The 13,978-nt window shown below is 35.8% G+C and overlaps 1 protein-coding gene across 3 annotated transcripts in view; it reads right to left on the bottom strand.

Annotated features, from left to right (window-relative positions):
- PGGT1B (protein geranylgeranyltransferase type I subunit beta) overlaps window positions 1-13,978 on the bottom strand; it is a 59,045-nt gene that overhangs the window by 16,739 nt on the left and 28,328 nt on the right. For all 3 annotated transcript variants that reach the window (XM_069088183.1, XM_069088182.1, XM_069088184.1), the window contains 4 exons: window positions 11,418-11,550; window positions 6,809-6,854; window positions 1,994-2,178; window positions 741-849 (listed from right to left, as the gene is read on the bottom strand). In XM_069088183.1, coding sequence (XP_068944284.1) covers window positions 741-849; window positions 1,994-2,178; window positions 6,809-6,854; window positions 11,418-11,550 — 473 coding nt within the window. The remainder of the gene's footprint in view (window positions 1-740; window positions 850-1,993; window positions 2,179-6,808; window positions 6,855-11,417; window positions 11,551-13,978) is intronic.

Here is a 13,978-nt window from a genome sequence, read left to right as displayed (position 1 = left end):
TCACCCAGAGAACACAAACTTATACAAACACAGACATATATATGTAAATTTTCCCCAATTTATACCTAAAGACCATTTTTGACATTCATTTTTTAAATTTTTTATTTCCAAATTTTCTCTCTCTGTCTTATTTGCTTCTGCCATGAGATGGTAAGCAATCTAATATATGCTTTACAAGAACATAAATTTTTTTAGGGCAGGTATTATTTTATTAATGTCTTCATATCCCAACTGATCAGTCCATAGTTGATACCTAATAAATGCTAGTTGATTCATAATCCACATACATTAAATACAAATATGGCTCACTTCACAGAACTCCACTAATTGAAGAGAAAAGTAGGAAAAAAAAGTTAGATGCAAAGTTAAAATAACTATCAAGCTGGTGGAAGGCAGAACTGGGCACTGAAGATCACAGCAATAAAAAGTTTAAGGGAAAAGCTTGAACAATACTTTTACCATCAGACTGTGCTCTCTTTGAAAGCAAGGACTGTTTTTTTTGCCTTTATTTGCAGCCCTAGCACTCAGTGGATTACCTGGCATATAGTAGGTGCTAAACAAATGCTAGTTAACTGACGAGTTGTACTAAGCAAAAACATCATTTAACATTTCTCTCCATATCTTTTGAAAGATAATTATTCTTAAATCCTATTTTATTATTTTTAAGGAAAGTTTAATAATGGTAAACATTAAATTCCTCCAGAAATGAAAGGAACACTCCCCAAATGAGAATCATGTACCTGGATGACTATCTGGCCACTTGGCAAATCCACCTACAAGGCGATCTTGAGTTGATAAGATATAATTTCTGTTTTTCTCAAAGTTTGTATATTGGAATATTTTCAGCAGCTGAAATGAGATCACAGAAAAGACATTTACCGATAGACAACAGTTTAAGAAATTATTCTGATGCAAAATTCAATTTCTTGCTACTTAAACAAATTTGTTTTTAACATTGTTAGATTATTCAGGTCTTAGAGGAATGTGCCGAGGTCCCTCACAATTTCCTCTAATTCTGTGGTTTTGAAAAACTCTGAGGGGGCCAAGAGAACTGAGATTAGAAAAAACTTTCTTGGAATCAGTACTACTCTTATTAACTAAGCATCTCCCTTATTTACCACGTTCATCCTCACCTCTTACCTTGCCATCAATTTAATTCTTATTAACATTTAGATTTGAAATAAAACCTTAAAACTCTCTTTATATCAAACCAAATAAGTTTTTAAATAATGGCATGTTCATTCTACCCAAAATCTGTCACTTATGACTTTAAATTATAATTATACCATAAATTCACAGTAGGCTTTTAAAATCAAAGTTGATAGCATACATAACAGAGAAACTTGGTCCAAGGGGTAGACGTGTCAATAAAAACTGGTGTTTGAGATGAGTACAGTTTAGGCAAGTGTAAAATGAAATATTTAAGAAAAAAAAAATGCAAATTGTAGTAAGGCTTAAGTACTAAATGCTTGGAATCAGGAGATATCCCTTGAAGCTTGACAATCATAGAAGAAATATAGTAAAATAATTCTTTATTCAAAGAGTAATATATTAGGCAAGCTAATAATAACATAAATATCAGTAAGTTCAAGAAAGTTCTAGATAAATTAATTCATTAATAAATCAATAATATATCATTAAGGCAAGATAAGGTACACCTTTAAAGGTTGATAGCACAAGCAGGCAAAGAGGCTTTTTCAATATTACCCCCATTGGTGCAATTGTCAAAGACAAAATACTTGGCTAATTATAACAGCTTGATGGAATTATTTATTTCTTATTTCTGATAGTTAATTATTATCCCTTTTTCACTCAGTCTGGACTGGGAATCACTACCGTAATACTAGAAACTCAGTATCTTTACTATATATAATACTGAGAAAAAGGATGTGCTACAAAACTCAAACGATTTATCACATAGGTTGCTATTACATATTTCATTTATCTTTCCATATTAAGTTTTCCATCTTATTAATTTCTATTCCTGTCTTACCTTTAAAGTTGCTCCCACCCAAAAAGAATAGCAGGTATCTACAGGCTTATTGGGTCGTCCATGATAACCAGTCTGTTGTCTCATTATGCACCATCTCTTTATTCTGTTTAATTCTTTTTCAGAAAAAACTTCTTCTAATTTATCCATGAGACATAATGATGCAATGCCACAAAAAGTTGATCCTCCTGTTAATCATAATTCAGTCAGGGATTCAATTAATTACCTATTAAATGTTTATATAAAGTGACTAAAGAGAAAAGACTAGGTAATTCTAGAGGGCAAAAAAAAGACCAAATCAAATCAAATTGTGAAACCATTACACTAGGTACAGAAATCTACAATATTAATTTGATTATATAGATCACAGAATTTTAGAACTAAAAGGGAATTCAAGAGAGATCAAGAAAACTAAGGCTAAGAGAAATTAAGTGAATTTGTCCAAGGCCATAAATATAGTTAGTAGCAGTCAGGACAAAGACTGGGGTGTTCTGATTTCCTAACACAATGTGTTTTCTTTTGTCTAATTCTAATTTCCTTAACTGAAGACAGATTATTAATATTGCAATGTGGTGGGCTGCTGATTGGACAACTTGTCCACTGTTATAGCCCAGTCAAGTCAGAAGCTTACTTGTCAAATCCTTGGTAAATCAACCTAGTTTGTTGTGAAAGAAGCTTTCTAAATCCTCTGATGCCTGCATATTAAAAAAAATAAAGCCCAAAACCACAATTTGAAGTGTAGCTTATAAATAAAAGTAATTGAATTTTCCTTAATAAAAACAGTAACAGCTAATACTTATATCACATTATGGTTTACATGATTTCATCTATTCCTTACAAGTGCCTTAGGAAATGAAAAATCAAAGAATATCTATAGAGAAAAAAACCCACTTTCCCGGACTTCCACTCAGAATTTGCTGCTAATCACATAAAACTTTTAAAGATATAACTTCATAAATTAGTAATATCGAGATATACCTTACCCCTCCTTTCTGTAAGATTTAAAAAAATGTCCAAAATGATAACTCTGAACACCCTCCTCTTGGATATGCTCTTGCCTCGGTTTTCATGCTGCTGCTCTCTCTCTCATGGTTCTTCTCCGACTTCACTATCTATTCTTACTCTGTCTCCTTTGCTGGCTCATGGTGTGTGTGTGTGTGTGTGTGTGTGTGTGTGTGTGTGTGTGTGTGGTAATACATATACATACAGTGCTAACCTCTCTGGATTTTTGGGATGACAGAGCTAGGGATGTTTAATCTAGAAAACAGAAGATTCAGGGAGAATACGATACCATATGGAAAAGGGATTAGTATTATTTTTTTGTCCCAGAGGAAAACCCAGAGATATGCAGAGGAAAATTTAGCCCAGATGAAAGGAAAAACTTATTAGAGATGTCCACAGTGAGAACTAAGTTGCTTTGGGAGTTAAAGCATTCCTTCTCAAAGAAAGTCTTTAAGCAGTGTCTAGAAGGGATGGAGGGGATGCATTATATAAAACTGTCAATGATATTCCTTTGAACTTTAAAATTCTGTGCTTCTAGAATTCCTACTTCATCAGCTACCTTCTGGAAATCACAATGTAGAGTGAGAAGAATCTCAGAATCAGTTCCCACTCTACCACCACACAAAGTAATAAAAGTAAAAGGATTCTAAACGCAGAAAACTCAACAAAGACAAGAGTAGTATAAGAGAGGTGAACCCAGGACAAGACAATTTTTACATTAAAAAAATAACTTAAGACTAATTCAGTACCCCATTTTTCATAGTGTTCACAACCTCCCCCATTCTCACAGCCTGTACACTAGCCCACCCAGCCAACCCCTGCTGCAGTTTCCAGTTCCTAACTTGCTTCCCTTTGGCAATGTCCCAATACTTGGAGAAGTTCAGACACATAAATAAGAATAGCCTCAGGGGATCAAGGAAAGAAGGTAGCTGTGAGGGATTGCAGAGCCTCAGAGACAAGAAACTGAAGGAGAAAGTCACTAGAAGTATGGTGCTAATTACAATTAATATAGCACAGAAGGAAACAGGTATCCAGTTGAAGGAATAAAAGGTGAACAAGAGACTTAGGTGTTTAAACAGCTTCTTGGAGTACCACTCCCATCAGAGGATCACCCTCTAATTTTTTCATAACCAGTCTGTACTTATCACCCAAAGACTGAAGTGAGCTGCAGAAAAAAAAAGAATTTATCAAGTTGAAGAATAGGCCTAGTTACCACTAGTACCATTACTGTCCAAAACTGAGGATTTGAGAACTGGCAGCAAGGGCTGAGGGAGAGACTTTTTAAGAGAACTGGGCTTACAGAAGGGAAAGGGTCAGCAGTAGGCATTTTTATAAAAATAATGCTATAGAAAAATGAGCACAGTGATTAAAAGAGAGAAGAGCTGAGAAGAAATGAAAAAGCATTCAAAACAAAGGAAACTGAATGAAAAGCCCATAAGGAAAGTGATATAATTTTTGCAAAACTCAGGGAAATGACAATGGGGCAATTCCAAAAACCTCCAAAATTGTTCAGAAAATCAACTGAAGAATAAGTAAGGATAGGAATTAAGTAAAATTTGGGAGGAAAGAATGGGAGAGTCAACCTAGAGATCAGCGAATTTAAGAGACAGAGACTCTCTCCTAAGAGTTACTAAGAGTAACCTTAGAAAAAGAAAAACAGAATTAAAATGCAAAAATGCAGAGAAAAAAGGAAAAATTATGTAGCAAAATAAAAAAGAACAAGATTGGAACAATACATGACAACATTCTAAAAACGAAGAATAACAAATGTGAAGTTAGGATATTAAAGAAACACTCTAAAAATTATAAACTTTTCAGAAAAACATACCTACCATATAATGAAAAACGACCATATTCCAAGAAATCATGCAGAAAAACTGCTAAGTCAAATTATGATTCTATCCTTTGGGGATCATTCTGGATCCTCAATGTATCATCTGATGTATTATTTATCCCTCCTCTCAGTTTCATGTTATCTAATAATCTTCAGCATAAATTTATCCAAGCTACTGATAAACATGCTGCACCTCCTCTCAGTGCCTTCTATAAGATGAAACATCAAAGCTGCTCCTAGAACTGACATTCGTTTTGTCATTCTACTTCAAAGCCTCATCAAAGGAATACATGTTAGTATCATTTAGATGCCTATAGAAGTATAATCTCAATTGTTAAACTTTATTCCCATATGAAGGGAAGAAATAAAGAAAACTGAGCAGACAGAAGAGCTGATTTCCTTTTTTTTTTTTTGAGTAGGCATAGTGAGAAAAAGGAGGTTCTAACTACAGAAAGAAAGCTACTCACTAAGGAGGAAAAAAGCTATCTAACAAACTGACCTGAAGCCCCAGATATATACATACACATCCCAGGAAGACCTTTTGATTCTCAGATATGAGAAAAGGATAAAATACAAAGAGATATTCAAATTATTCTCTGGATCAATATCAGGGATTGGAATTAAAGTGAAAAATCAAGCTATGGTGATAGATTTTAAATTATACCTCAGTATTTATCTTTTTGAAAAGTTTAATACAAATAGATATAATGTGACAATGCTATTTAAGTGACAATACTGTATGAATTACATGGCCATGCCAGGGGCACCAGAACCACCAAGGGGCAGCTTAATCTAACTACAGACAAAGCACTTTAAAAAATAAACAACTCCTTTGGGCTTTGTAACTGGAACACTAAAATTCCAAGTTAAAACCCAACACATTTTTATAAGGAAACATAACACAACTGCTGAGAGGCATATACCCTTACTTTGCCACATGACTCAAAAAGTATAAGGCAAAAAGTGTTTATTTTTTTTTTCTAAAAGCAATTGGGGTTAAGTAACTTGCTTAAGGTTACACGGCCAGTTATTTCTGGGTGTGGTGCTGAGTATCTAAGCCCAGATTTGATTCCCAGGTCATCCCGACACTGGAGCCAGTGCTCTTACTCACTGAGCCACCAGGCCGCCCCTAAGCAATTGGGGTTAAGTAACTTGCTCAAGGTTACACGGCCAGGTGTTTCTGGGTGGGTGCTAAGTGTCTGAGCCTGGATTCAATCCACATGTCATCCTGACACTGGAGCCGGTGCTCTTACTTGCTGTGCTGCCTGGCCACCCCACGTATTTATTTTTTTAAAGAAAACATATAGCAGTGCTAGAAATATACATAGGGTCCTTAGTATTTTTTTATCCAGATTAAGAAAATCCAACAATACTAAAGGATTTTTATTTCTTTATGGTCTTGTCAACTGAAATGGACACCAAATTAATAACTTTTTCACGTTAAAAAGTGATCCCAAGGTATCATAAAATCACAGAATTATAAGATTGGAAGAGGTCTTAAAAGATTGTCACATCATAACTCAAAGCAGAGATTCTCTTAACAACATCCTTTCCAAGCAATTATCCAATTACTCGAGCAGCTCCAGCAAATAGGAAATGTATCAGTAAGAACTACAACATGAACAACTTTGGTTGACAACTGTGTAAATCAATGGTTTCAGAAAAGGTTTTCAAATGTCATAGGGAAGTGGAGGAGGAAGAAAAAGAGGCAGAGCAGAGACAGACTATGCCAAAAGAATATCTAGAATATCTATATGCCAATATCTAGAATGAAGTGGTACATCCCATGAAAGCTGTCAGAAGGTAGTAGTATCACTAATGCTAAATCCCAACATTTTTTTTTTACATTTTTGAAAAACTTTTAATTTTCAAACATTATTTTTTAAAGTAGTATAATTTCACATGACACTGGAGACACTTTGAGAAGACAAATATCCATACAACCCCAGCTCTATATTGTTAACCAGTTAAAGATATCTTACCATGAGACTCTAGTCCAGCTCCCTGTGCCAGTCCATTGTCATAAGACTAAAAAAGAAAAATAATACTGTTTACTGTGAAACAGTAGTTGAAAAGCTGTAAGGCTTAGTGGAAAGAGAATCTGACATGGAGTCATGAAGTTCAGTGTCTTATACAAACCGCCCATGTGACTATGAGCAAGTCACTTTACCAGGTAATTCTCTAAGACTATGTGGAATAGTCGACCATTTTAAATCCATTCTTCTTTCTCCTTCCAATTCTTAATTCTATGTGTTTGATTAGTTCATTGCTGACATTGTTATCAGCATACCTACATCTCACATAGCTAGGAAAGTGTTTTGAAAAACTATGAAGTACTACATGAATATACTATTATTGTTAGTTAAATGCTAAAATAACTAAGTTACAAAATATATTTACTATCATAATTCAAGTTTATTACTTCCAAAGACTAATAAAGCCAGTGATAGATGAACATTTGCATAGATAAAAATGAATAAAAAATTGAAAAACAGAGTTTACTAATAAATGACAGTAAAATTTTTAGATAAGAAGTCACAAGGTATACTCCCCTCTCCTCCATTTATTAGAAGTATCATCTCACAGTGTGAGAAAGTGGAAAGAACATTGGATTTGGAGTCAGAAGGCCTGGGTTGGAATTCTGGCTCTGCTACTTTAGATCTGTATGACCTTGGGCAGTCACTCCATCTCTCTAGACTAGTTGACCTCTGAGGTCCATTCTGGTTTTAAATCTATAACCTTATGAAAGTAATACCACCAACTCAAAAAACAAGTCATTCTGCCCTTAACGTAAACTTAAGTATGTTACATTTAAATTTAAAAAGATACAAATGAAGATATAAGGTTAACATCTATAAATTATTTCCTTAAAGGTGTTAATCTCTATTCCAAAGTCCTTTATCTAAACACTTAAAATGAATATTTAAGATTCTCTGGTTCAGATTTATCTCCTGATAAAAACCATAGCTGAATAACATAGGATCAGAACATTAGAACTGGAAGGGCCCACAGATATATTCTAGGATAGTACCCTCATTTTATAACAGAAAAGTGTGGCTTAGAGAGCTTAAGTGAAATGACAGGGTCAGGTTTTGAAACTAGGTACAATAAATTCAAATCCAGTGCTCTCTACCCTGAATCAAAATATGACTGAATTTATTAAAGCATAAATTGCTTTTTGGTCACAAAATCCAAGACAGATAGGACCTTAGAAGGTCATCTAGGCCAATATCTAACCAGATGACCAGACTGCATGTAATTCTTTAATTTTCTGGAAAAATGCTGTTACTTCACAGATTCACAGAATTTGAAGACTGGAAGAGGCCTTATAGTCCAATCCTCTTAATTTTTTTGAAGAAACCAAAGCACAGAAAATTTGCTTAAAGTCATGTAATTTCTACATTCTGGTCCCTCCTTTGTTATATCATTGTATGCCTGATCCAGTATACTTCCTGCTATATAATAGTATATCCCATGTAAATGTGTTTTATTGTAGAAATTTTTATCTGGATATATGCCCCACATTGCTAACATAAATCTTTCTTTTTAGAATTAAAAAAAAAAACCCAACTTTTAAATAATTAATAATTAACAAAAATCTACTTCATATACTTTTTTTTTGGAGGGCAATTGGGGTTAAGTGACTTGCCCAAAGTCACATGGCTAGTGTGTTAAGTGTCTGAGGCCAAATTTGAACTCAGGTCCTCCTAAATTCAGGGCTGGTGCTCTATTTACTGTGACACCTAGCCACCCCATAGCTGTATTATTTGTAAACTTTATTAAGCACATTCATGTATTTCACTAAAAACAAACCTTCCTATACACTACCTCCCATTTTTATTTAAACTTCATTCTGAAATGTTAACACTTTTTTTGTCCAAACCTGTAATTTTACTGGTGGACGGAAATTACAGGGAGTAAAATTCTCTCTACTTATACATACTGCAACTGTTTTGCATCTTACAGTCTCAAGAGTATCTAGGGAACTGAGTTGAAATAACTTGTCCAATGTCAGCCAATATGTGTCAGAGACCCATTTTTTCCAGACTCCAAAGACAACTCTCTATATCAAAAAATACCTCTGTTGACTTAAAAGCATTTAAAACTTCACATTTGGGAAATAATATATTTTGTGAAGCATAATTTTTTTTCTAATTTTATAAGAGGAAAAGAAAAAGGAAATTTGCAATGAAACTAAATTTCCTTCTTAATGGGGCTCTATGGACTTTTTGGGTAACTATTTAAACCAGAATGAAAGAGAAAAAAAACCCATCTACTTTTCTCCTTAAAACAGTATCACTTACTGCTTCATTAGGAATACTTACAGTCTTTGCTTTGCAAGGAACCAATTAAGAAATAAAATGACAATCCAACTACAACAAAAGAATTTATTTTTGAAACAGCAAGACATTTAAAGACAAGTTACTTAAAATCTTGTAAATCTACAAAAATCTAGTACAGGTCAAAAAATGGGAGAGAAAAAAGAAACAATTCATGTTCAGGATTTTAGGAAAGGTAGGAAGGCAAAGGTAAATTGTTAGCCTTGGAGTCAAGAAAACTCAGTTTCAAATGCTACCTACCTCTGATAACCTATTCTCCATGTCATCCTGGGGAAGTCATTTCAATTAATCAATTGAAATTAAATTAAAACTAAATTAAAAATTTTAATATATTAAAATTTAAAAAAATTAAAACTATTAAATACCTATATGAGATTAATGAAAAGAGACAAGAGTTTCTGGGTAATTAGCAATCAATTTATTAATTAAGCTAGCTAGCAATCAATAAATTGAGGTCTATCCCTGAAACTAAAGACTACAAGGGAGACCCTGAAATGCCTTAAATCAGTTCTTAAAGGGGATTCCCCTGACAAGTGAATATCACCGGTGACTGGTGGACATTTAATAAGGAGGAGGGCTAACATCAGTCTTTAGCTCCTCCTACTGAGAACATGGCATGATCATGAGACTCAAAAGCCTCAAGGTACCTGGGCAAAGGGAAGTCAACTCCATGTGGACCTCTCTCTGTAGTTATCTCCGTCATGAGCTAAGCTGCCCTAAACTTTAATGGAGAGGACCAAGAACAGGGGGGGCTCCTCCTCCAGGAAAAGGCTTGTCCAGACTAGATTCTGTTTAGACTTTAATTAGAAATTAGGCTTCCTAGTTGAGTGGGCCTAGGAGCCCAATCTCATCACTCAGCCATGCCCTTCAGAGGCTAACTAAGCTTTTCAGGAGTTGAGTTTTAACAAAAATTTTAAAAGGTGTATCACAAATTAATAATTATTAATGTAAGAGTATTAAATTAATTTCTCTTACCTACTATGTGCCAGGCACTCTGATAAGCACTGGGGATATAAAAAGAGACAAAAGATACTGCCTACCCTCAAAGAGGTTACAATCTAACGGGAGAGACAACATGTAAACAAATATACACAAAACAAGTTACATAAAGGATAAAAAGGAAATGATAACAGAGGAAAGGCATTAGAATCGAGAGCTTGGGGAAGGGTTCCTGCAGAAGATGGGATTTTAGCTGGGCCTTAAGGGAAGCCAGGGAGATCGGTTGCAGTCGACAGCTCTAAGACTACAAGCTGAAGAGGCCCTGTCCTATTCATGGTTTTATAAAGGAAAAGGAATGGGAAAATGTGATCAGTCTCAAATTATTATCATTGAGGACTGCTAAAGAAGATTTAACTCCTAAGAAAAATGACATTAAGATTAATCTTATTAAAAATCATAGGCGTTTGAGCTGTAAAAAAAGGTCATCTAGGTGAAATCCCTGATTTTACAAATAAGGAAACTGGAATTGAGAGGTTAAGAGACTTGCCCAATGTGACATAGCAGACCTTGGTTCCTAGCCTGCACTCAGCACTTACTAGCAAGTCACCTAACTTCTTCAAGCCTAAATTCCTTCCCCACAGGTTAATACCTACTCTCATCTACAGGGTATATGGGGTATTCAGGAGGGCTAGCACCTCTGTTGTGGGGGCTAACCAAGCCTTTTCAGGGCTATTCATCCACCTTTAGTGTCCACCTGATTCACGCCCAGTGGCTCCAAGAAGCTGCATCGTACACAGCAGCCACTACCTGGTAAACTGTTTCAGCCAATGGGCTAACTTAGGCTGAGGGCAAGCGACAGGCTTCAAACCTGTCAGTGTGTTAAGGGATGTCTACCCCAAGTACATGGAGACTTTCCTAGAAGGAATGGGTGAATAAGAACAATTATTATAATGGACATGAAGCATTGAAGGCTTAGAGCTTGGTCAGACATCAAAGACACCAAGGTCATCCACTGCATACTAGGTTATCACCAAGTCATCCTCTGCTGGACTTGAATGAAAGAGGAAGAGGAGCTGACCACTCTGCACGACTCTGCCTCACTTAAATCCAATTCATGAGCAAGTCAAGACATCACCCCAAGATGATCAGTCTTCTTCAAAAATGAAGAACAAATGACAACCTATCTCACAGGGTTGTTGTAAAGCTTAATGGGATAATGTAAACAAAGAAATCTGCAAACTTTAAGATCTTATATGTAATTGTTTCTATTAAGTAACAGAAGGGGAAAAAAGAATTCTTCAGCAAAACTCACCATACTTCTTCTAATATAGTCTATGGCTTTCTTCATGTCCATGCCCGACCAATTGTTGAGCATATAGCAAATACAGGAAGCACAGTAGACAAACCTCATGTCATTTTCACTACCTTCAGGTATAGCACAAAAACTGAAAGAAATAAAGATTTTGTTCTTAGTATTGCGTTGGCAATTACTACATGCACTTTACTCCTCCTTTCATTAAAAAGGTTTATTTTGGGGTGGCTAGGTGGCGCAGTGAGTAAAGCACCGGCCCAGGAGTCAGGAGGAACTGAGTTAAGTTCCGGCCTAAGACACTGTAATACCCACACACAAAAATACTAGCCATGTAACTTTGGGCAAGTTATTTAACCCCAATTGCCCCTCCAAAAAAGCGGGAAAAAAAAAGGTTTATTTTACCTTCTTACTCTCAGGAACGTTAAACAACAATCTATTCAATGTAAACATATCATCACCGTTTTACATTACAGATACGACATAACCTAGCAAAAAGAATGCTAGATTAGGGGCGGCCAGGTAGCTCAGCGAGTAAGAACACCAGCTCCAGTGTCAGGATGACCTGGAGATCAAATCCCAGGCTCAGACACTCAGCCCCACACCCAGAAATAACTGGCCGTATAACCTTGAGCAAGTTACTTAACCCCAATTGCTTAAAAAAAATAAAAAAGAATGCTAGACTTAAAAGTCAGCTGACACATTAGTTTGTGGTGGTATTGTTCAGTCATATCCAACTCTTATGACCCATCTGGGGTTTTCTTGGTAAAAAGACTAGAGTAATTTACCATTTCCTTATCTAGCTCATTTTACAGGTGACAAAACCAAGGCAGAGTTAAATGACTTGCCCTGGGTCACAAGCTAGTAAGAGTCTGAGGCCAAACTTGAATACAGTTCTTCCTTAGTACAGTGCTCTATCCACTATGCCAGCAAGCTGCCACTATTACTTGAGTAATCATGGACAAATCCTTATCTTCTTCAACCACTGCTCTCTCATCTACAAAATGAGGCACTGATAGGAGCCAGCATACCATATAGCACTAGGTCCAAATTCTACTTGGGGCATTTAACAGCTGTATAACTATAGTCACCTAATGACTACTAGTTGTTAGTACTAGTACTACTGCTGCTATTACTCGTACTATCTACTTAACAGGGCTGTTGTGCTATCGCTGCTATGCCACCTAAACCATCTCCTTTCCTGATACTGGAACAGTTTTATCTGTTCCTAGTCAGGATTACAGAAGTGGCAGTCAGAGAACAGTAGTACTGGCGCCAGTGTTTTTATGGAGCTGGTGGATAGTTGCTTTTGGAAAAGTCACAGTAGAGAAGTGATAAACACAGATAAAATCACTTCAGGAGCCACAAGTATGGTACTAGGACTCATTAGGACAACCCCCAGAACAAGGTAAGTGACTCTCAAGAATAACTACATCATCAGGACTTAAAACATTATTGTGGGCAGGTCTCTGAAATGGTTCGAAGGGGAAGTACAGGCTGATGACAAAGAACTGATTGGGGTTACAGGCAACTTTTTAATCCTAAATCTGAAAGTCATGGAACAGGGATTTTACTTCAAACCTGGCTAAGTAGAAAGAAGGCATTTCAAAACACAAACTAAATGCTGATGGGCTCCAATTAGCTAGTTGGTTCATTTGGGTTTGGCTCTGGATGGTGTGTCCTCCACAGATATCCTGCTTATATGCCCTTATATCCATGTGTGCTGGCCACAAATGTTCCCTATGTGGCCCTCCATGCCTAAGTCTATGTTGCCTACTCCTTTACCAATGTGAGTAAGATCTGAGGGAGGCTGTGCCTCAAGTTTAAAAGGAAAATGTGCTGCTATTACATTTCTTCCAAATGCTATCTGTAAATGCCTTTGCCTTGAACTAACTGTGCCCTCTGGATGACTGAGTACTCTTGTAATTTTTTCTAAGAGGATGTCAAACCAGTGTACTCTGAACCCACGTTTAAACTTCTTAAGACATGGGAATGTGTGTGAGAGCTGGTGCAACATCTAGAAAGCTGTATGACAGGGATGGTTAGCGAACACACAGCAAAGGAAGTAGTAATTACAATGAGCAGCATGCAAAAAAACCAACAAAACCCCAAGCCACTATTGTGTTTTTATTTTTCCATTTATTTCAGGAATTTTTTAAGGATATATTTTTGGGAGTATCTTCGATTTGACTTCTCATTTATATACAAGCAACAGAAAGTGTAAGTTTAATAGTTTCAAATGACTTTACAATAGGGAAGGCAGGATGAAAGCATGTAATATTTTCCTTATTAGCTCAGTCTTCTAGTATTTCTAAATTTATTCCCTTCTTCCCACAGAGAACTGTGATCATTCAATCATACAAAAGTTTCAGAGAAACTTCTAAGTATATATGTTTACTAGTAACAACAGCATTAGTTTATTTTAAAAACACTTTTCTTTTTTACGTTTTATCTTATTCCTGGCAACTTCATCTTGTTCTGTCAACAACCTCAGTAACAGGCTTGGACAAATAAAAAGAATGAAGTTATTAACATTCTCCAATTTTGAACATCATGGAAATTCA

The sequence above is a fragment of the Petaurus breviceps genome, unplaced genomic scaffold (assembly GCF_028583685.1).
Source record: "Petaurus breviceps papuanus isolate PSGF00001 unplaced genomic scaffold, PetGlider_PUasm1.0 184, whole genome shotgun sequence".
NCBI classification, from domain to species: domain Eukaryota; kingdom Metazoa; phylum Chordata; class Mammalia; order Diprotodontia; family Petauridae; genus Petaurus; species Petaurus breviceps.
Note: the sequence above shows the minus strand (reverse complement) of the source record. Positions and strands in the feature narration are given on the sequence as shown.